This window comes from Rhincodon typus, chromosome 36, assembly GCF_021869965.1.
Source record: "Rhincodon typus isolate 14 chromosome 36, sRhiTyp1.1, whole genome shotgun sequence".
In the NCBI taxonomy this organism is placed as follows: Eukaryota; Metazoa; Chordata; class Chondrichthyes; order Orectolobiformes; family Rhincodontidae; genus Rhincodon; species Rhincodon typus.
The window spans coordinates 18,085,184-18,100,862 of record NC_063367.1 but is presented as its reverse complement, the minus strand read 5'-3'; the positions used below and the strand labels follow the sequence as shown (position 1 = coordinate 18,100,862).

The following is a 15,679-nucleotide window of genomic DNA, read 5'->3' as shown; positions in this document are numbered from 1 at the left end:
TTGGATATCCATTATCCTTGAACACTTGGAAGAGGTATTCTTCTTCCTCTTCCTCTTGGCGTAGTTCCGTGTTGCTGCAGTGTGTTGTTGTGTAGAATCTTTCTGATGCTGTTCTTGATAGTTACGTTATACTGACTTTTACTGCTGAAAACTTACTTTGTTTAAAAAAAGGCTTTGCACAATACTGCAAAAAAGATTAATTAAATCCATTTCATTCCAATATGATTGACCAAACAAACTATTCTGTGATCATCTGTGCTATCAAATAAACTTCAAACAAGAGAAAAATGAGAGAAAAAAAATTGAAGAACTTATGACCATTCACTTCACCGCCTGCCATCTTGGATCAATGGTGAAGAAGGCAGCATTTGTGCCTGGGAGCAGATCACCTGCCTGCTTATTTTCACTGCCAGAATGATGCAGAGAAACACTTGATAGGGACAAGAAAGCAAATCTAAAACAGATTGGGAAAACAAGTAGGACACTGAATACTGAATATAACACAATATGCTAAGTGTGCCTACTAACAAGGCAGCTCAGTAAGCCAAGTTTTATTTGTCAATGCCTAAACACAGAAGAATGGCAGTGATGTACAATTCCAAACGAGTCAACACAAAAAGAAATTGACAGGATTTAAGTGTGGTGCATGTGATGCTATTCACTCTCAAATTCATTTACCACTTCATACTGAGGATCTGCTTTTGTCAGTCCATGGGTAACAGAATATAAAGCCATTTGTAACTGTAATATCTCAAACCAAAAATAACTACACCATATCTATAAGAGAAGGGGGATGGTGGCAGCTAACAATAAAACAACACACTGCATACAACTCTGATCCACAAATGTCACTTTCCAACCCTATGACAAACTACAGGTTTGACAACTCACTTTATATTTCAGAGCATTTCCAACTTTTTCACCATGTTGTGACAGCCAACAAAATTAATTAAACCCTAGACCTGGGATTTGACACTCCTGCATATTGCCTTCTATTTGTTGATTACTATTGATTTTCCTTGATACTTCATTTAAAAATCAATAGCTGGGAAGAAAAATAGGCATGGTTTACACATACTTAAACATACAAATGCTTGCTGGAAGCAACTATAGTTTGGGCTAGGTGCTAGCAGCCAATTATGAAAAAAGCTCTTAATAGGTGAAAGCAAGGGCTCCAGATCGATTTTGAGTTTTCTTTTCTAATCACAGAAAGTGGCTATAAATTAGGCTCATCAGTGTATTTTTAAGATAATCTATGAAACAAATAACTTGGTGTACAAAGAAAACTAGCCTCTAAAGTTTCTTTTTAAGGATGAAGAAGTCAAATTGATTGCATGACTAACATTACCTGGAGTTCATGCGCGCTCGAAGTTTCTTGGCCTTCTTCCTGACTTTCTGCTTCTCTTCTGCATCCTTTGATGTCTCAGGGTGCACACAGGTCTCAGTCACAACGTCTGTAATGTACTTCTTGCAGGATAGATGTTCCTGATGGAAAATAGCAAAAATAATCATTTGCCGACATAAACTTTGACTTTCAGTGGAACTCAAAGTTGCATTGTGCATAGCTCTGGACAAATCCTTCACGCTTTGCTCTTTTGCAGAGACTGTAAGAAACTCATATAAACACAAAAATACTCAGCAAGTCAGATAGCATGTGTGGAGACAGATCTTCAGGTCAATAATCTTTCATCAGAAATAGAAAGAAATGCATATAGATTTGAGCAAGGGATACGGCAAGAGGGACAAGGGCAAAGGAGACTCAGCAGGTCTGGCAGCATCTGTGAAGAAAAAAATAATCAGAGTTAACGTTTCGGGTCCAGTGACCCTTCCTCAGAACAGGCCACCGGACCTGAAACGTTAACTTTGATTTTTTTCTTCACAGATGCTGCCAGACGCGTTGAGCTTCCAGCAACTTCTGTTTCTGTGCCTGATTTAGAGCATCCGCAGTTCTTTCGGTTTTTATTAAGGGCAAAGGAAAGTCTGTATTGGTTGGAAGACAGGAGAGACTAAATGACAAAAGCCTTAAGTCTTATGAAGACAAAAGGAGTTGCGGTGGAGCAAGAAAAGAAACAAACAAAAGATGTGCATAGAGGTGGGCTGTTATCTGAAAACAAAAATGAGAAAAAGTGAGACATGCAAAAAAAGGAACAAAAGGGTTAGTTGGGGGAGAGGGGGGGAAACAAAGTTCACAATCTGAAATTGCTGAAGTCAATGTTGCGTTAAGAATGCTTTAAAGTCTCTATCTGAAAGATGAGATACTGTTCCTGAAGCCGAAGTTGTAATTAAATGGAATAGTGCAGCAGGCTGAGATTTCAACGTGAGAGCAACATAGACAATTAAAATGACAAGCACTAGAAGCTTGGGGTCATGTCTGCACAAGGCAGTTACTCAACCTGCATTTGGTCTCCCTAATGTATAGGGACCACACTGTGAGCTGCAAGTACTGTAATTTGAATTGAAAATTGGATGGTGAAGGGCAAAGAGGTAAAAGGGAGGGTGCTACATTTCCTATTTTTGCTTGGAGATGTGGCATAGGAAGGGCCCCTGATTGAAAATGACTGAACCCATTATTATCACTGGGCTACACAGAATAAAATCAAGTCTTAGGTGATGCTGGAAAATCAGACAAAGCCCATTCTCATTTAATTCATATTCCTACGTCTTTTTTTAACTAATCAACCTGTTCAAAGATATTGTTACACATCTCAGGAGCAGTTGGGACTTTAACTTAGGTCTCCTAGTCCACAGGTGGGGACATTGCCACTGCACCAGAAGAGGACCTCATTCCCACATTTTAACTTATTTTTGAATCAACCATTCAGAGATATTGTCATACACCTCTGGAGCAGGTGGGACTTGAATGCAGGACTCCTGGCTCAAAGGTTGGGATACTACTACTGCATCCCAACAGCTCTACATTTTAATGTATGTATTTATCTCTGTTCAGGTGTCTGTCACTAGGTGTAGGGTTTTACTGCTACGGTTTTACTGTCATCACTGGTCTTTAATTTAGTTCCTCCACCATGCTTTGATAATCACTCCAATGAGCCACAATGTCCTGTTAATGGCACTATAAAACTGCAAGTTGTGGTCACATCAGCTGCTAAGATGAGCATGAGAGTGGCCTATATTAACTGGTACATTGATCATCGTTAGCTTCTTGACATTACCTTTCAACACCTCTCTAGAACCCAATCAAGGTCCACAATATAGTGAACATTGATATATATGCATGTTCTAGAACACATCCATAATTGAGACACAAACCTACTGAGCTACCTTTACATACCTATTTAAACTAATAATTGCAAAATACTGTAGATGCTGCTTATATGAATATATTTCAGAGATTATATTTAAGAAAATCCACCCCCCCAATTACAAATATATTTCCATCTCAGCAGTTTACAGAAAAGTCCACAAGTCAAACCACACAAACATCATTTCTGCTCAATAAACATCTAAAATGGTTGCCTAATTGATTTGCACCATGTCACAGTTCTGTCTTTCATGTACACAATGATTCTTTATCCATCCACCCCACCGCCCACTCACATTTCCTTAATCTAACTATGCTCTGCACCATTTGTTGTTCACTTACAACTGGACGCTTATTACTGCCACACTAAGTTAAGTGCCATTTGCACACTGATTCACTCGTGTCTGATTGCTCTCAGCCCTGTGCAAATCATTGAGACTCTGTTCAATATTGTCCCACAGCGATGAAACGAGGAAGATTGACATAGAGGATTGGGAGCCAGAAGAGAAATGATCACAACATTTTATGGTGCTATTCCAACCACCAATTTCTCTCTATTCTTTACATATAGAGTGGCAAACTAATATACCTTATTGGGGTGCACAGTATCTCACCAACTAGATATGCAAATGTTGAGATGTGAATCTAAGCCAGCATACAAACATTTGTCATTTCACTGGAAGCTGTATCTGCTGGCATTACAATTGTCAAGACTGTGCTGATTTTGCAAGAATACTCCGTAAAGTAACAAAATTGCATGGCATAAATTCAGTGTTCAATAGTTTCTCTCACCCTCACACAAAAGGTCACAGTTTTTTACAGACTCACAATAATTAGAACTCTGAAATTTGCCAAATAAATTGGCAGGCATTAAATGGAGAGGCAATATTTTTTGTTCGACTAGCAGGGTTTGACTTATTGCATTTATGAGGATTGTTTGATAGGATACTACAAAATGTAAAATGGGATTTAAGGAAGCCTACAGCAGAATGATTTAGTGCAGAATAGATGGAAAAAAGTAGTCAAAGTAAAATAAGAAAATGCATTAATACATTATTTTGTAATACATCTATCGTGCTGCTAGTCCTCAGCGCTATGAAAATAGGCCTAAAGGTAAAATAACACATGTTCTAAGCACTGAATGTACTGCACAATTAACTCATTAACTGTTTAAAAAGAATCCAGCCACAACCGTAAGATTCATAAGAACACAGAAGTGAGAGATCCTGAAACCCAATCCATAATTTTACTGGCAATAGGAGAAGACAAAAATGAAATTCAACAAGTTCTATTAGTTTAAAAATGTTTACAATTTTGAAAAATGTTGTTGTTCTTCCTTTTGGTTTTCTTATTTTCTAATTTGTGTTTGGAAGAACCAATGTTATTCTTCCAGGAATGCACCTAAAATGCTGAGAGTCTACTACAATTCCATGAAGCAACAATGATTCCATCCTTATCTGATGCCTAAAGTGCATTACGAGCATGAGAGGAAACCTTAGCTGAGTTCCCCCTCCTCACCTCGGAGCAATGATATATGAATGGAGAGTCTCAGCACTCCTCCAACAAAGTTTGGCCAATATAAATAATGTCAGGAATCCAAATGAAGATCCGCCTGGTCTCTACAACTGGGATCCAGATTGGACAGTGCACTCATTTGGTAAGCCATTGGGGAAGTCCTTCTAAATTTTAACGAACATTTTTGTTAATCTGTCAGAAATTTATCAGAGATCTGTGCCACTTGCTTAATGCTGAAATTATGGATCCTTCAAACTTTTGAACAAAATCCTGTACTTTTACTATGATCTGTCTGATAGCCTCCATATTATGAAGATTAAAAATCTGTATAATAATTTTATATAATCATAAAATACACTAATTGTCCATAAATTGACGTGTGACGGTACAGCCAACCTTAGTTATTTACACCAATCTAAAAGTAATTTTATTTTATGATTGCTCCTTTTCCAGGTTAAATTTATTTTGCTTACAGTAACTGAAAAAACTAAATTCGCTGTCTTAAAAGCATATCTGTTATTAAACCCAAAGCATCAAAAATGGTCCAATTCTAGTGTTCCATCCCAATACAGCATCATGAAAGAAACAAACACTTTAAATCTGCCTGCCACAGTATCAGACTGGGGAGATGAAACACAACCATCCTATCCACCTGCAGCTGTGGAACAGATTCAAGAAGTTATCACTGATATAATCTATTCACTCAGTGATGCTCCTGTCTAAAGTGATAACTGAACAAAACAAACCTAATCCCAGTCTCTGAAACCGACACCCATCAGTAAGAAAGCTTTGGATATAAAATGACAAGTCAGCCAGCTGTTCCACTATCACTGTACAACAATTACAAGCTGTCCATCAAATCAGGAGGATGGGTGTGGCAATGAATAAGGACATAAGGCAGTGTCCCGGTTACTTGTTCCAATGCTTAGTTTCTGATTATAAATCTGTCCTTTATTACATGATCCATACACTATCAGAAATCCAATAATTATAGTCATTTGTCATTCAACAGTTGATGATGATATGGCAAAGAACTGATGAAAACAGGGATACAGGGAGAAGGGTGAGTGCAAGTGAGAGGGACAGAGGGCAGGTGCGAGAGAGAGAGAGAAAACTGAAGTGAGTGATCCTCATATCTTCTACAATACCAAACCAGTGCTACATGATTGCAGGCATTTCTCAGAGTTCTCACCTTTCAGGTTACGCAGCTTGGACAAATATCAGAATTCATCCCTAAGAATTCATTACGAAAACAAAGTAATGATACCTCATTTCAGACATGAGCATCATATCTCAAAGGTGGAGATCAAAGTACCAGATTATCACATTAAAACAGATTAAACCACATTATGTCCAGACTTGCAGCTTTGGCTTTTAACTAATGTGAAATAACTCCATTAAACTGCTTCACTCAGCACCAAGTTAAAAACCAACTTAGTTCTGACAATTTAAAATATATTTTAAATGACTTACAAGAAACAAACAAATTAAAATATTAAATAAAAAGCAGAAAGCGTTGAAGTAACGCAGCAGGTTTGATAGCATCTGTGAAGAGAAAAATAGAGTTAACATTCAGAAAGTGGAGTCATCTAGGACTCCAAACTCCATGTCCAATGAAGTTTCCTCAGCATTATTTTAACTTATATTTCTAGCATCCAGTTTTTGCTTTTATCGCAAATTTTTATTCAGCAAGAATGTCAAACGATAGACAGCAAAGGTAGGAGAAATTTAGATGTACACTCGTCATGAACTAATTAAACAGTGGAGCAAACCTGATAGCTGACTGGCCTACTTCTATCCCTAACACATCTTTTCATTTGTACAGAACTGTAATCACATATAACACACCAATGGGGAACAAAAAACCTCATGGAAGGGGAGTCTGGTGCAGTTAAGGAATTGACAGAATTTTTCTTTGGCTTATTCAAAGAAATACCATTATGATAGCAGCTTGAATTTTAGATCGTGCAATCATAAATTCAGTCCATTTAAAACATGGATAGTCTTCATCCCTTATTTTTTAATTTTGCAGGAGATGAACTATGTCAGTTTTATGCCTTGAAACTTAGAATTTATTGTTGTTTGAGACACTAAATGATCTCTATCAGCGTGTTTTATACAATATGACTATAAAAAAGGTATTTGATAATTAAAACTAATAGAGACGATGAATGAGACTGTCTATATGTGAAAGAGAAATGCACCATTCATCTGAAAACCATTCATCCAAAATATAGCACATCTGACATGGCAGCGCTTCCTCAGTACTGGGGAAAAAAAATACAAAGAACTACAGATGCTGGAAATCAGAAATGAAATGAAAATTGCTGGAACAACTCAGCAGCTCTGGCAGCATCCAGGGAGAGAAAGCAGAGTTAACATTTTGGGTCTGGTGACCCTTCTTCAGAATTGCTGTCTGCTTTCTCTTCACAGATGCTGCTAGACCTGCTGAGTTTTTCCAGCAATTTATGTTTTTGTTTTTTCCTCATTACTGCTCTCCAGTACCATTCCAGATTATGCACTCAAACTCTGCAGTTATGTTTGAATCAATGATCTTTTGCCTCAGTTTATGAGTGATGTCATTTTTATAAAAAGAATGTTGCCACACTTTCCTACAGATCATCAGGGTTAATTCAAGCATCTCAAAGTAATTTGGTCCTCCCAGCAATGTCTGTCAACATGGAAATGTTCAGTAGACTTACAAATCATCCACCCAAGCAATGGATGGAAAACTCCACCCTGATCCATATGATCTTTCTCAGGTATTGGGGTACATGCTGGCCAACAACAAATTCACAACTTTAAACCTACAACATCTGTACTAAGTTCCATGCATTTTTGTTTTCATGTCACTGTATTGCTGTGGAATTCACCACAATATAAACTGGCACACTTCCATGGCAATCAGAAGTGCTTTTGCAGAAATGCTTCAGGAAGCTGCCTTGGACTATAAATGTCCTTAAGACAGATTCTTGGATTTCTTGTTAAGAGGTTGAGATTGAATAAAATTTCATTATCTATTATTCCAACTTGGGCCAAAATTGTAACTACTTCCATATTTGGGAAACATTAGTTATGCAAGTTAATGATGACACGTTTGCCCATTGGAAGGTCAGGAAAAAGGTTTTGAACAATTTCCTAAGTTAATAACTCTGCTAGGGGGTGGTGGAGTCTAGCACCAAGTGTTAATACAATAAAGTTAAAAGTCACTGCAAAATAGGAAACCTTTCAAACAAAAATCCCACCCCAAGCCTCAAAGCTTTTTTTCAATAGCAATAAAGATCTCAAATAGTTTAGGTCTGCAGCATGTAGGGTTTCCCTCGAGACATCTGCTACACAACAGTAATAATGTGACAACTTGATCTCTATAAATAACTAATGCAAATAAAAAAGTCCACAATTTATGTATAAGCCACCCGCACACAAGCAAATGAAGAAACTCCATGTTACAGTTTTAAATTTCAAGGAAATTACATTACATTTTGTAATACTGTTGAAGCTTTCAATTTTTAAAAACGTTCTGATATTAAGTAAAATAGTCAAGTTTACAGCATGTATGTGGAGAACATGAATGATGCAAAACTAAACTGTCCGACGGATAGTGGAGAACTTGAAAACATCATAGACAAGCCAATGGGCAAGTGGCAGTTGCAATTCAAAGCAAAGGAAGTGAAATGATTCATTTTGGAAGGAAGAACATGGAAAGGCAATACAATAGAAAGTGAACAAATCTAAAGTAGATGCAAGAGCAGAGTGATGCCACTATGTATGTGCTTAAGCCATTGAAGACAGCAGGACATGTTGAGAGTGCAGTCAATATAGCATACCAGAACCCTAACAGGGGCACAGAGTACAACAGCAAGAACATTGTATTGAACTTGCATAAAATGGTTTGGCCTTGGCTCACATATTGTGTCCAGCTCTAATCATTGTAACTTAGTAAGGACATGATGCATTAGACAGAGTGCAGAACAGATTTATGAGAATGGTTCTGTGGATGAGGAACGTCAGTAATGAAGGTAGATTGGACAAGCTATGACTGTTATCCTTTAAAGAAAATAAGGCCGAAAGGAAGTTTGATAGTGGTATTCAAAAGTCATCCGCAGTGTGGACAGAATAGATAGGAAGAAACTGTTCGGACTCTAGAACGCATCAAAAATGAGGGCACAGATTTAAAATGATTAGTAAAAGAAGCAAAATCCATATTAGTATAAGTGGGAGGCAAGGGTTGGTGCAGACACGATGGGCCAAATGTCTTCCGTCTATATCATAAAAATTCTGCAATTCTATCATAACCAATCCAATGTTACGTGATATGTAATAATTCACATTTTCAAAAAAACCTTTAAAACTCCTTATTTAGCAATTTTAATTATATAAAGAGGTTAGTTTATGAGGAGTTAAAAATTATACTCTGTAATGATGAATAAATTTTAAAAATCTTGCATTCATATCATACCTTATCATGACACATCTCAAAGCACTTCAGGCAATGATTAACTTTTGCAGTTAAGTGGGCAAATGAATATACATCTCTTTCATAATTCATGTGTGGTATTATCTATATATTTTATATATGTATATATATACACACACACACACACACACACACACACACACACACACACATATGGTCAGCATAACATTGGATATAATTCATTTTATTTCATCTAAATTGTCCAATTATATATTATGAACCACAAAAGTAAAAGATGGTCATTAATTTAATTAGGTCAGCTATTTTTTATTCAGACACAGATATATAGGTGCATTAAGATGATGACTTATTCCGTTGGTGTTAACTTTTTATAGATGAATATCAGAAATAATTAAATGCCCCCAATTTCCATTCACCACGGTCTAAATTTCTTGCCTGGAGCTTTCATTCACCGAGTTTCAGTGCGCAGCTTTCATAGGAACGATTTCATAGATGAGCTAAATTCTGCCCTCACCTAAAATGCACACATCTACACACGAGTTCACACATGTTGGCATACAAACATTTTCCCCTTAGGTGCCATGCGAACAGAAGCCCTGCCTAAATTTTTCTCTCTCTCACTTCAAGTTCTGATGACAATTAAAATGTTTCTATTGTCACCATGACTCAGATTATTTAATACTGCACACATCAATAAACAAAGCAACATCTTACTAAATTCATTAGTTGTCCCTTTGAAATATTTTTGCTCTCTTGGCATTCATTTGTTGTTTCTTCCATACCTTTTGTTTTGGTCAGCTCAGCTCTATACAAGTAACTACCTAGCTTTCCTGATAAGGTAAAGTATTACATGTTAAGGAACAAGGCAGGTAGATGGAGGTCAAAGCATATAATCAGCCATAATCCAGCTGAATGGTGGTCAGAGTTCAAGGGGCACTTAATATCACTTGCTTGGTCAGGATGATTCAGCTCCAGTAGGCACAGCATTTGACAACTGAAGCATTTGAATTTCTAATGTAATGAGTGGAATTAGTCCATTTGAAGGAAGTCGTTCATATTTAATGATATTTGTAATGCCTACAAGGTATGAGGAGAGAGATTCTAATTTGTGTTTTTTAAAACTACATCCTCTTATTTAGATTTTCTTAAAAATGGACACTTTGCTAGACTGACAACATGGATGCCATTGATCACATGACGCCTGTTGACCACAATTTCTGGAAAGTTCTGACCAGCAGTAATCAAAGGACAAACGCTTCGATCATCCTCCTGGAATGCGATACTCCTGGTATTGTATGAATATTCCAGCCAAGTTAATTCAAAGAACTAGTAGACCAGATGTCTACCACAGCCAGTGAAACTAAGGACACCACTGAATCCTTTATGGATTCATCTAGTGCAAGTTATTCCACAGTTACCTCCTCAAAATACAATGGTTTCTGAAGAAGGAAATCAAAACCATCTCAAAGACATTATCTCCCCACCTGGAAACCCTGGTCACATCAACTGCTGGATTATTTAAATCAGCTTCAGCTGTACAGTTTTGACACTTTCATTAGTCTGCTTGTAATACCAAAAGAGTAAGTAGCTCCAGACTCAGCTAAGCACATGCCTCTGATTTCTCAAAAATATCTATTTTCTTAAATTTAACCAGTGTTTTGACTGCAAAGTGAACCAACTTTTAAGATTACACTCAGTGCACCTTCATCAGCAATTTGAGAATGTCCAAGTTCCTCTGAAAGAGGCTGTTCTACACAGCCAACTGAAAGAACCTCAACTAGACAGTGACATCACAGATTTGCAAATTCATAATGAATTCTGATATTTTTGGTTTTAAATAATTGTAAGTTCTCTCTTTTCCTTCCTGATTTCTTTCTTTCTTAAACCCTAAAGAAATTGCTGTGGGTCTTTTTTAATTGGACTTCCAAACAGGATGTAGGCAAACAGACCACCATTCAACTTTTAAAGGGGAAAAGTATGAAAAAAAAATTAAAAATCAACTCCTGCTACAGACTGGAAAGAGGGACAGTAAAAATCACTCAATATACCTCTTCCTTTTGTCCCTGACACATCACTTAGAATATCGGAAATAGTTGAACGTAAAGAGACAATCATATTTTAGCACATTACAGTCAAATGGGGGGAAAGTTAGCAATCAATATTTGTAACAAATTTCATACTAAATGGAAAAAGCATTTACTAGTTTGAAGTTGCCATTTTCTTAAATAGCTTGCCTCTCAGATGATACATTTTCCGAAATGCGATGGTGAGATATTTGAGTGGTGTGGGAGAATTCCCACAATCAAGTCAATTATTCTTTTTTGTAGCACTGTATAAATCCTTAAAATACTTTGAAGAGTTGATCTTTTTATATATTTGTGCAAGTTTGACAGTTATCAGCTTACACAGCCTAGGGCTGTTCCACAATATGGCAACTTAAACCTAAGCTTCAACTTAATATGTTTAATGAACGTTACTGCATAAACTTTTAACCAGAAATGTCAGAGCGGGAACAGAAATAATTAAAATGAGTTTAGCCAGTTCCTGTGGTATTGTACCACACTGCTGTACAATAACTAAGATTGCCTATATATGAGGAATCTCTGCTTGAATGCATTGTTTTTTTCAGCACAATGTACTTAAGAACAGTCAAATAAGCAGAAAGTACCATAGAAATTCAAGTATAAATGACATCCCAGACATTTCAAGGTTCTACAAAGTTTTGGAATAATTTAACATTATCGTTCTACATTGGTCCAACCCAAAAAAGAACTCTCCCACATCGAATTATTCATGATTCAAGTTTGAGCTATTTTCCCCACTTTGAAGGCCTTTGATGAGGCTCTTAAAATTAAAGAGTGTCTTGTAGGAGCTAGGACACTAATAGCCACATTTTACAAGCTTTTGAATTTTTAAAAAAATGAAGAAGCTGACCATTGTGCCTCAATATAATAAGAAACAGCTCTTAAGGTTTTTAAAAAAGTCATTTTCAATTGTTTAAAATTGAATTACTCACAGATAGTAGACTCTAATTAAAATTGTTTACTTTTGTTAACCCTTTCTCAGTTGCGAAGTAGGCCAGTGACTATACAGAAATCTAGCATGAATATTTGCTTAAAATTACATTCTCAAACTTTGTCTGATTGTACTAATTTGTGTCAGAATTTGCACTCAACAATATGCACAGAAGCCGAAGGGAATAAACTTTTGTACACTACTTGAACATAGATCACTGAATGCATTCAAAGTGGAAAATCTGCCCCAGATTGTGCAACTCAGTTTTCTCAGTAAACAAGAAGGAAACAGAGGGAAAGTTGAAAGTAAATACTGCAGATGCTGGAATCTCAAATAAAATAGAAAGTGATGAAACTCAGCAGGTCTGGCAGCATGTGTGGACAGGGAAGGAGAGTCACTGCTTTGAGTTCAATTTGACTCTTCAGAACTGAAGTGCAAGGTGGAAAAGTAAAGGGTTTTACACTGTACTAAAAGGTGGAGAGAAGCAAGTGAACGGAAAGTAAGGTTGGGGCAGGTCAAGTAGCAGAGATTAGAGAACACAGGTATCACAGTACAAAAGGCAAAGAAGCCGTAATGGTTGAAGAGAGGGGAGGCAGGTCCAGAGTGTTAACTGCAGAATGCTGAGCTGCTGAAAGCAAAGCTAAGAAAATCAAACACGGGAGATGGGGTTAACTAAATAGGTACAGAATTCATGGTGTGAAGTTGTTGAACTCAATGCTGCATCCAGAGTCTATAAATTGACTATGTTCCTCAGCTTGTGTTGTGCTTCACTGGATCACTGCAGTATGAAAGCATGGTGATGTACTAAAATTGTAAAGACTGAAATTTTTTATTTTCGGTATTTTTGATTGTAGACCGAATTGGGAAATGGACTGTTTGAAAGGTAAATATTGTAGGTGTTGTTTATACTGCTGCTTGATCAAACAGTGAAGGAAGGTTACTGCAGCCAGGCCGACATCAGGTGGTGTATACGAAATGAAATTCAGCCAGAAACAAGTAGCTGATTGATCTATGAAGTGGTGATCAGTCAGTGATGACAAAATCCTTCTGCCTGCCGACAACTACGTGATTGGCTCTCAGTTAGCTGGGCAGTTTATGAGTGTGAACGATATGGCCAGATGCTTTTGGACCTCTGAAAGGGGATGTGGTATTTCTGTCTGCATTGAAAATTACCCCAAGCCCAAAGAAAGCCAGTTTATCTTCCATCACTATTCCTGCATGTTGTTGCTTTTAACCGATAAGTCAAAGACTTTATCATTTGTGAACCAGTTGCTCTGTGCCTCCTGCAAGGAAGTGAAAGTACCTGAAGTGAGATTGAAGATGAGCAAATCCTGGTAAGCAAAAAGGATCATCGCCCTGTTGCAAATGCAATTGAACTGCCCTCCCAATTTTTCCCTCCACCAGTAACATCAATGCTTTTATGCCTCTGTGTGTAGGAGAAAGTTTATAAGGGCATTTGAGTTTTAACTAGTAGAGTTATATGTTGATAGTTCATAGTTGTTCACCTACAGATAAAAACTATTTAGTTGTCATAAACAGTAATTCTTGTTAAGTAGAGAAACCTGGTCTGTGTTTCCTGTTAGCCTATCTAAAAGGTAGGCTAAAGGCAGGTAAATTTGGGGATTTTGCATATTTTGATACAATCTTTAATGTTGTGATGACTCCGGGAAAATCAGAGCTTGATCTACAGCACACTACACCAGTGAGCCATGACAAAATGGAAAAGGACTGTCACTTTGGAGTCATGCTTGCAAATTGAACGGCAATTTTGTACAAGGCAGGCAGCCTGCATTTGAATTTTCCAATGTAGAGCACTGTGAGCAGTGAATACAATAGACTAGATTGAAAGAAGCATGAGTCTTGGTCGTGGAGTAAGGAACACATGTCCGAAGAGCCAATGAGAAGTTAGCATCATCAAAACAGATGGGAAAATGGAATGGAGCCCTTACAAGAAGCAGGGTGTGAGAAAATGTAGTTGAGGTAACCAGTAGGAGCAAAGTCGCTCTTGGAGAAACTGTCATCTGCTTCATGCTGGATGGTAATAACAGAAACTGGAAGCAAATCACAATCATGCTCTCAGCGCAAATGGTTCATTATTCTGGGGATCCATAACAAAGGAAGGAGAGGATAATAAAATTATAAAACAATCCTGATCAGAAACATTTTCATAATTGTCAAAAGTAAGTACCCAAAAATTATTTTAATTATTAATTAACAAGTTAAGTCTATGCGCCAAATCTCACAGCACAAGATATTAAAGAAGGTACAATAGGCAGAAATCAAGTTAGAAGGTTCTGCAGCTTAGAAATGAATTACATACCATTTTTAGACTGAACAAATGTTTTATCAAACTACATTTTCATGAAACTTACCACTTCTTCATCTGACAGTTCCCGTCCTTGAATGCTGCTATTCTCCCGTACAGCTTGTTGGTGTTTTCTCCCTTTTATGTGGCTGAAGAGATAGACCTCAGAGGTGATCTTTGGAACAGAAAGTGACATTTTCTAAGTAATTTCTCCAAGCTTCCAATATTAGTTAATATTGGTAGGATCTGCACAAGGACAATCAGTCATCAGCACAGAACTGCACACCAGCTAACCAATTATATTTTTAAAAAATTCAATTCCTACATCAATAAGACTTTTATTTTGCATAGTGTAGAGAAACCTGTTAGAACTTCAAGAAACCAAATGAAATCCTTTGATGCAACAGCCTCATTATTTTTGTTAGCAATCAATCCACAAGCCATCTGCATTCACACTACATACCAATCTTCTCTCTCTAGAAACACACGAGTACATTAATATTGTTCTTTTCAAAATACTCCCTAAGTACGTAATTCCAAAACATATTCACTTCTCATTCCATCCGACTTCTCCCTCCTTTTCAATAACTTTATCATTTGTGCCATTTTTCTTGGAACAACTTTGCCAAATCCCTTAAAAAAATTTTAATTAGGTCACCTTGAACCTTCCTCGTTTTCCATAGGATTGATTTTTTCAACTTTTGCCTTCTGGTCAGGCAATACAATATTTACACTAGTCCTCAGCCAGATCATTGAAAGTTGAAGCACAAACAGTAGAACTTACCAACACGTTGCACAAAGAACAATGTTTTTTGCGTTCATATGGAGTAAGTTTGGGTGCGTAGTCAGTGTTAGCGTGTCTCCCACTGCTAAGCTCAGCTGCTTTTTCTTTTCGTTGTTCTATCTGCTCCATGTGCCTCCGACTGCTCTCGTCATGCTGCATAAAAGCAAAACATACGCAAAAATTACTGTCTGCAACAACTGTAGCACTTAGTGCTTTTCCGCTGTTTAAATCTACAATGGAAAACCAAATAACAACCTGTGCCCTTTGTCGTTTTTCAAAAGGGGCTGAAAACAGTAAAACAAGTAAATATAAATCAAGGTGCAGAGCTGGATGAACACAGCAGGCCAAGCAGCATCAGAGGAG

The 15,679-nt window shown here is 37.2% G+C and overlaps 1 protein-coding gene across 1 annotated transcript in view; it reads right to left on the bottom strand.

The window, feature by feature from the left end:
• Nucleotides 1-321: 321 nt before the first annotated feature.
• LOC125487080 (S phase cyclin A-associated protein in the endoplasmic reticulum-like) overlaps nt 322-15,679 on the bottom strand; it is a 62,612-nt gene continuing 47,254 nt past the window's right edge. Inside the window, exons 2-5 of the mRNA XM_048617052.1 lie at nt 15,317-15,600; nt 14,600-14,707; nt 1,349-1,485; nt 322-454 (exon numbers count right to left, since the gene is read on the bottom strand). Of these exons, the coding sequence (XP_048473009.1) occupies nt 322-454; nt 1,349-1,485; nt 14,600-14,707; nt 15,317-15,600 (662 nt within the window). The remainder of the gene's footprint in view (nt 455-1,348; nt 1,486-14,599; nt 14,708-15,316; nt 15,601-15,679) is intronic.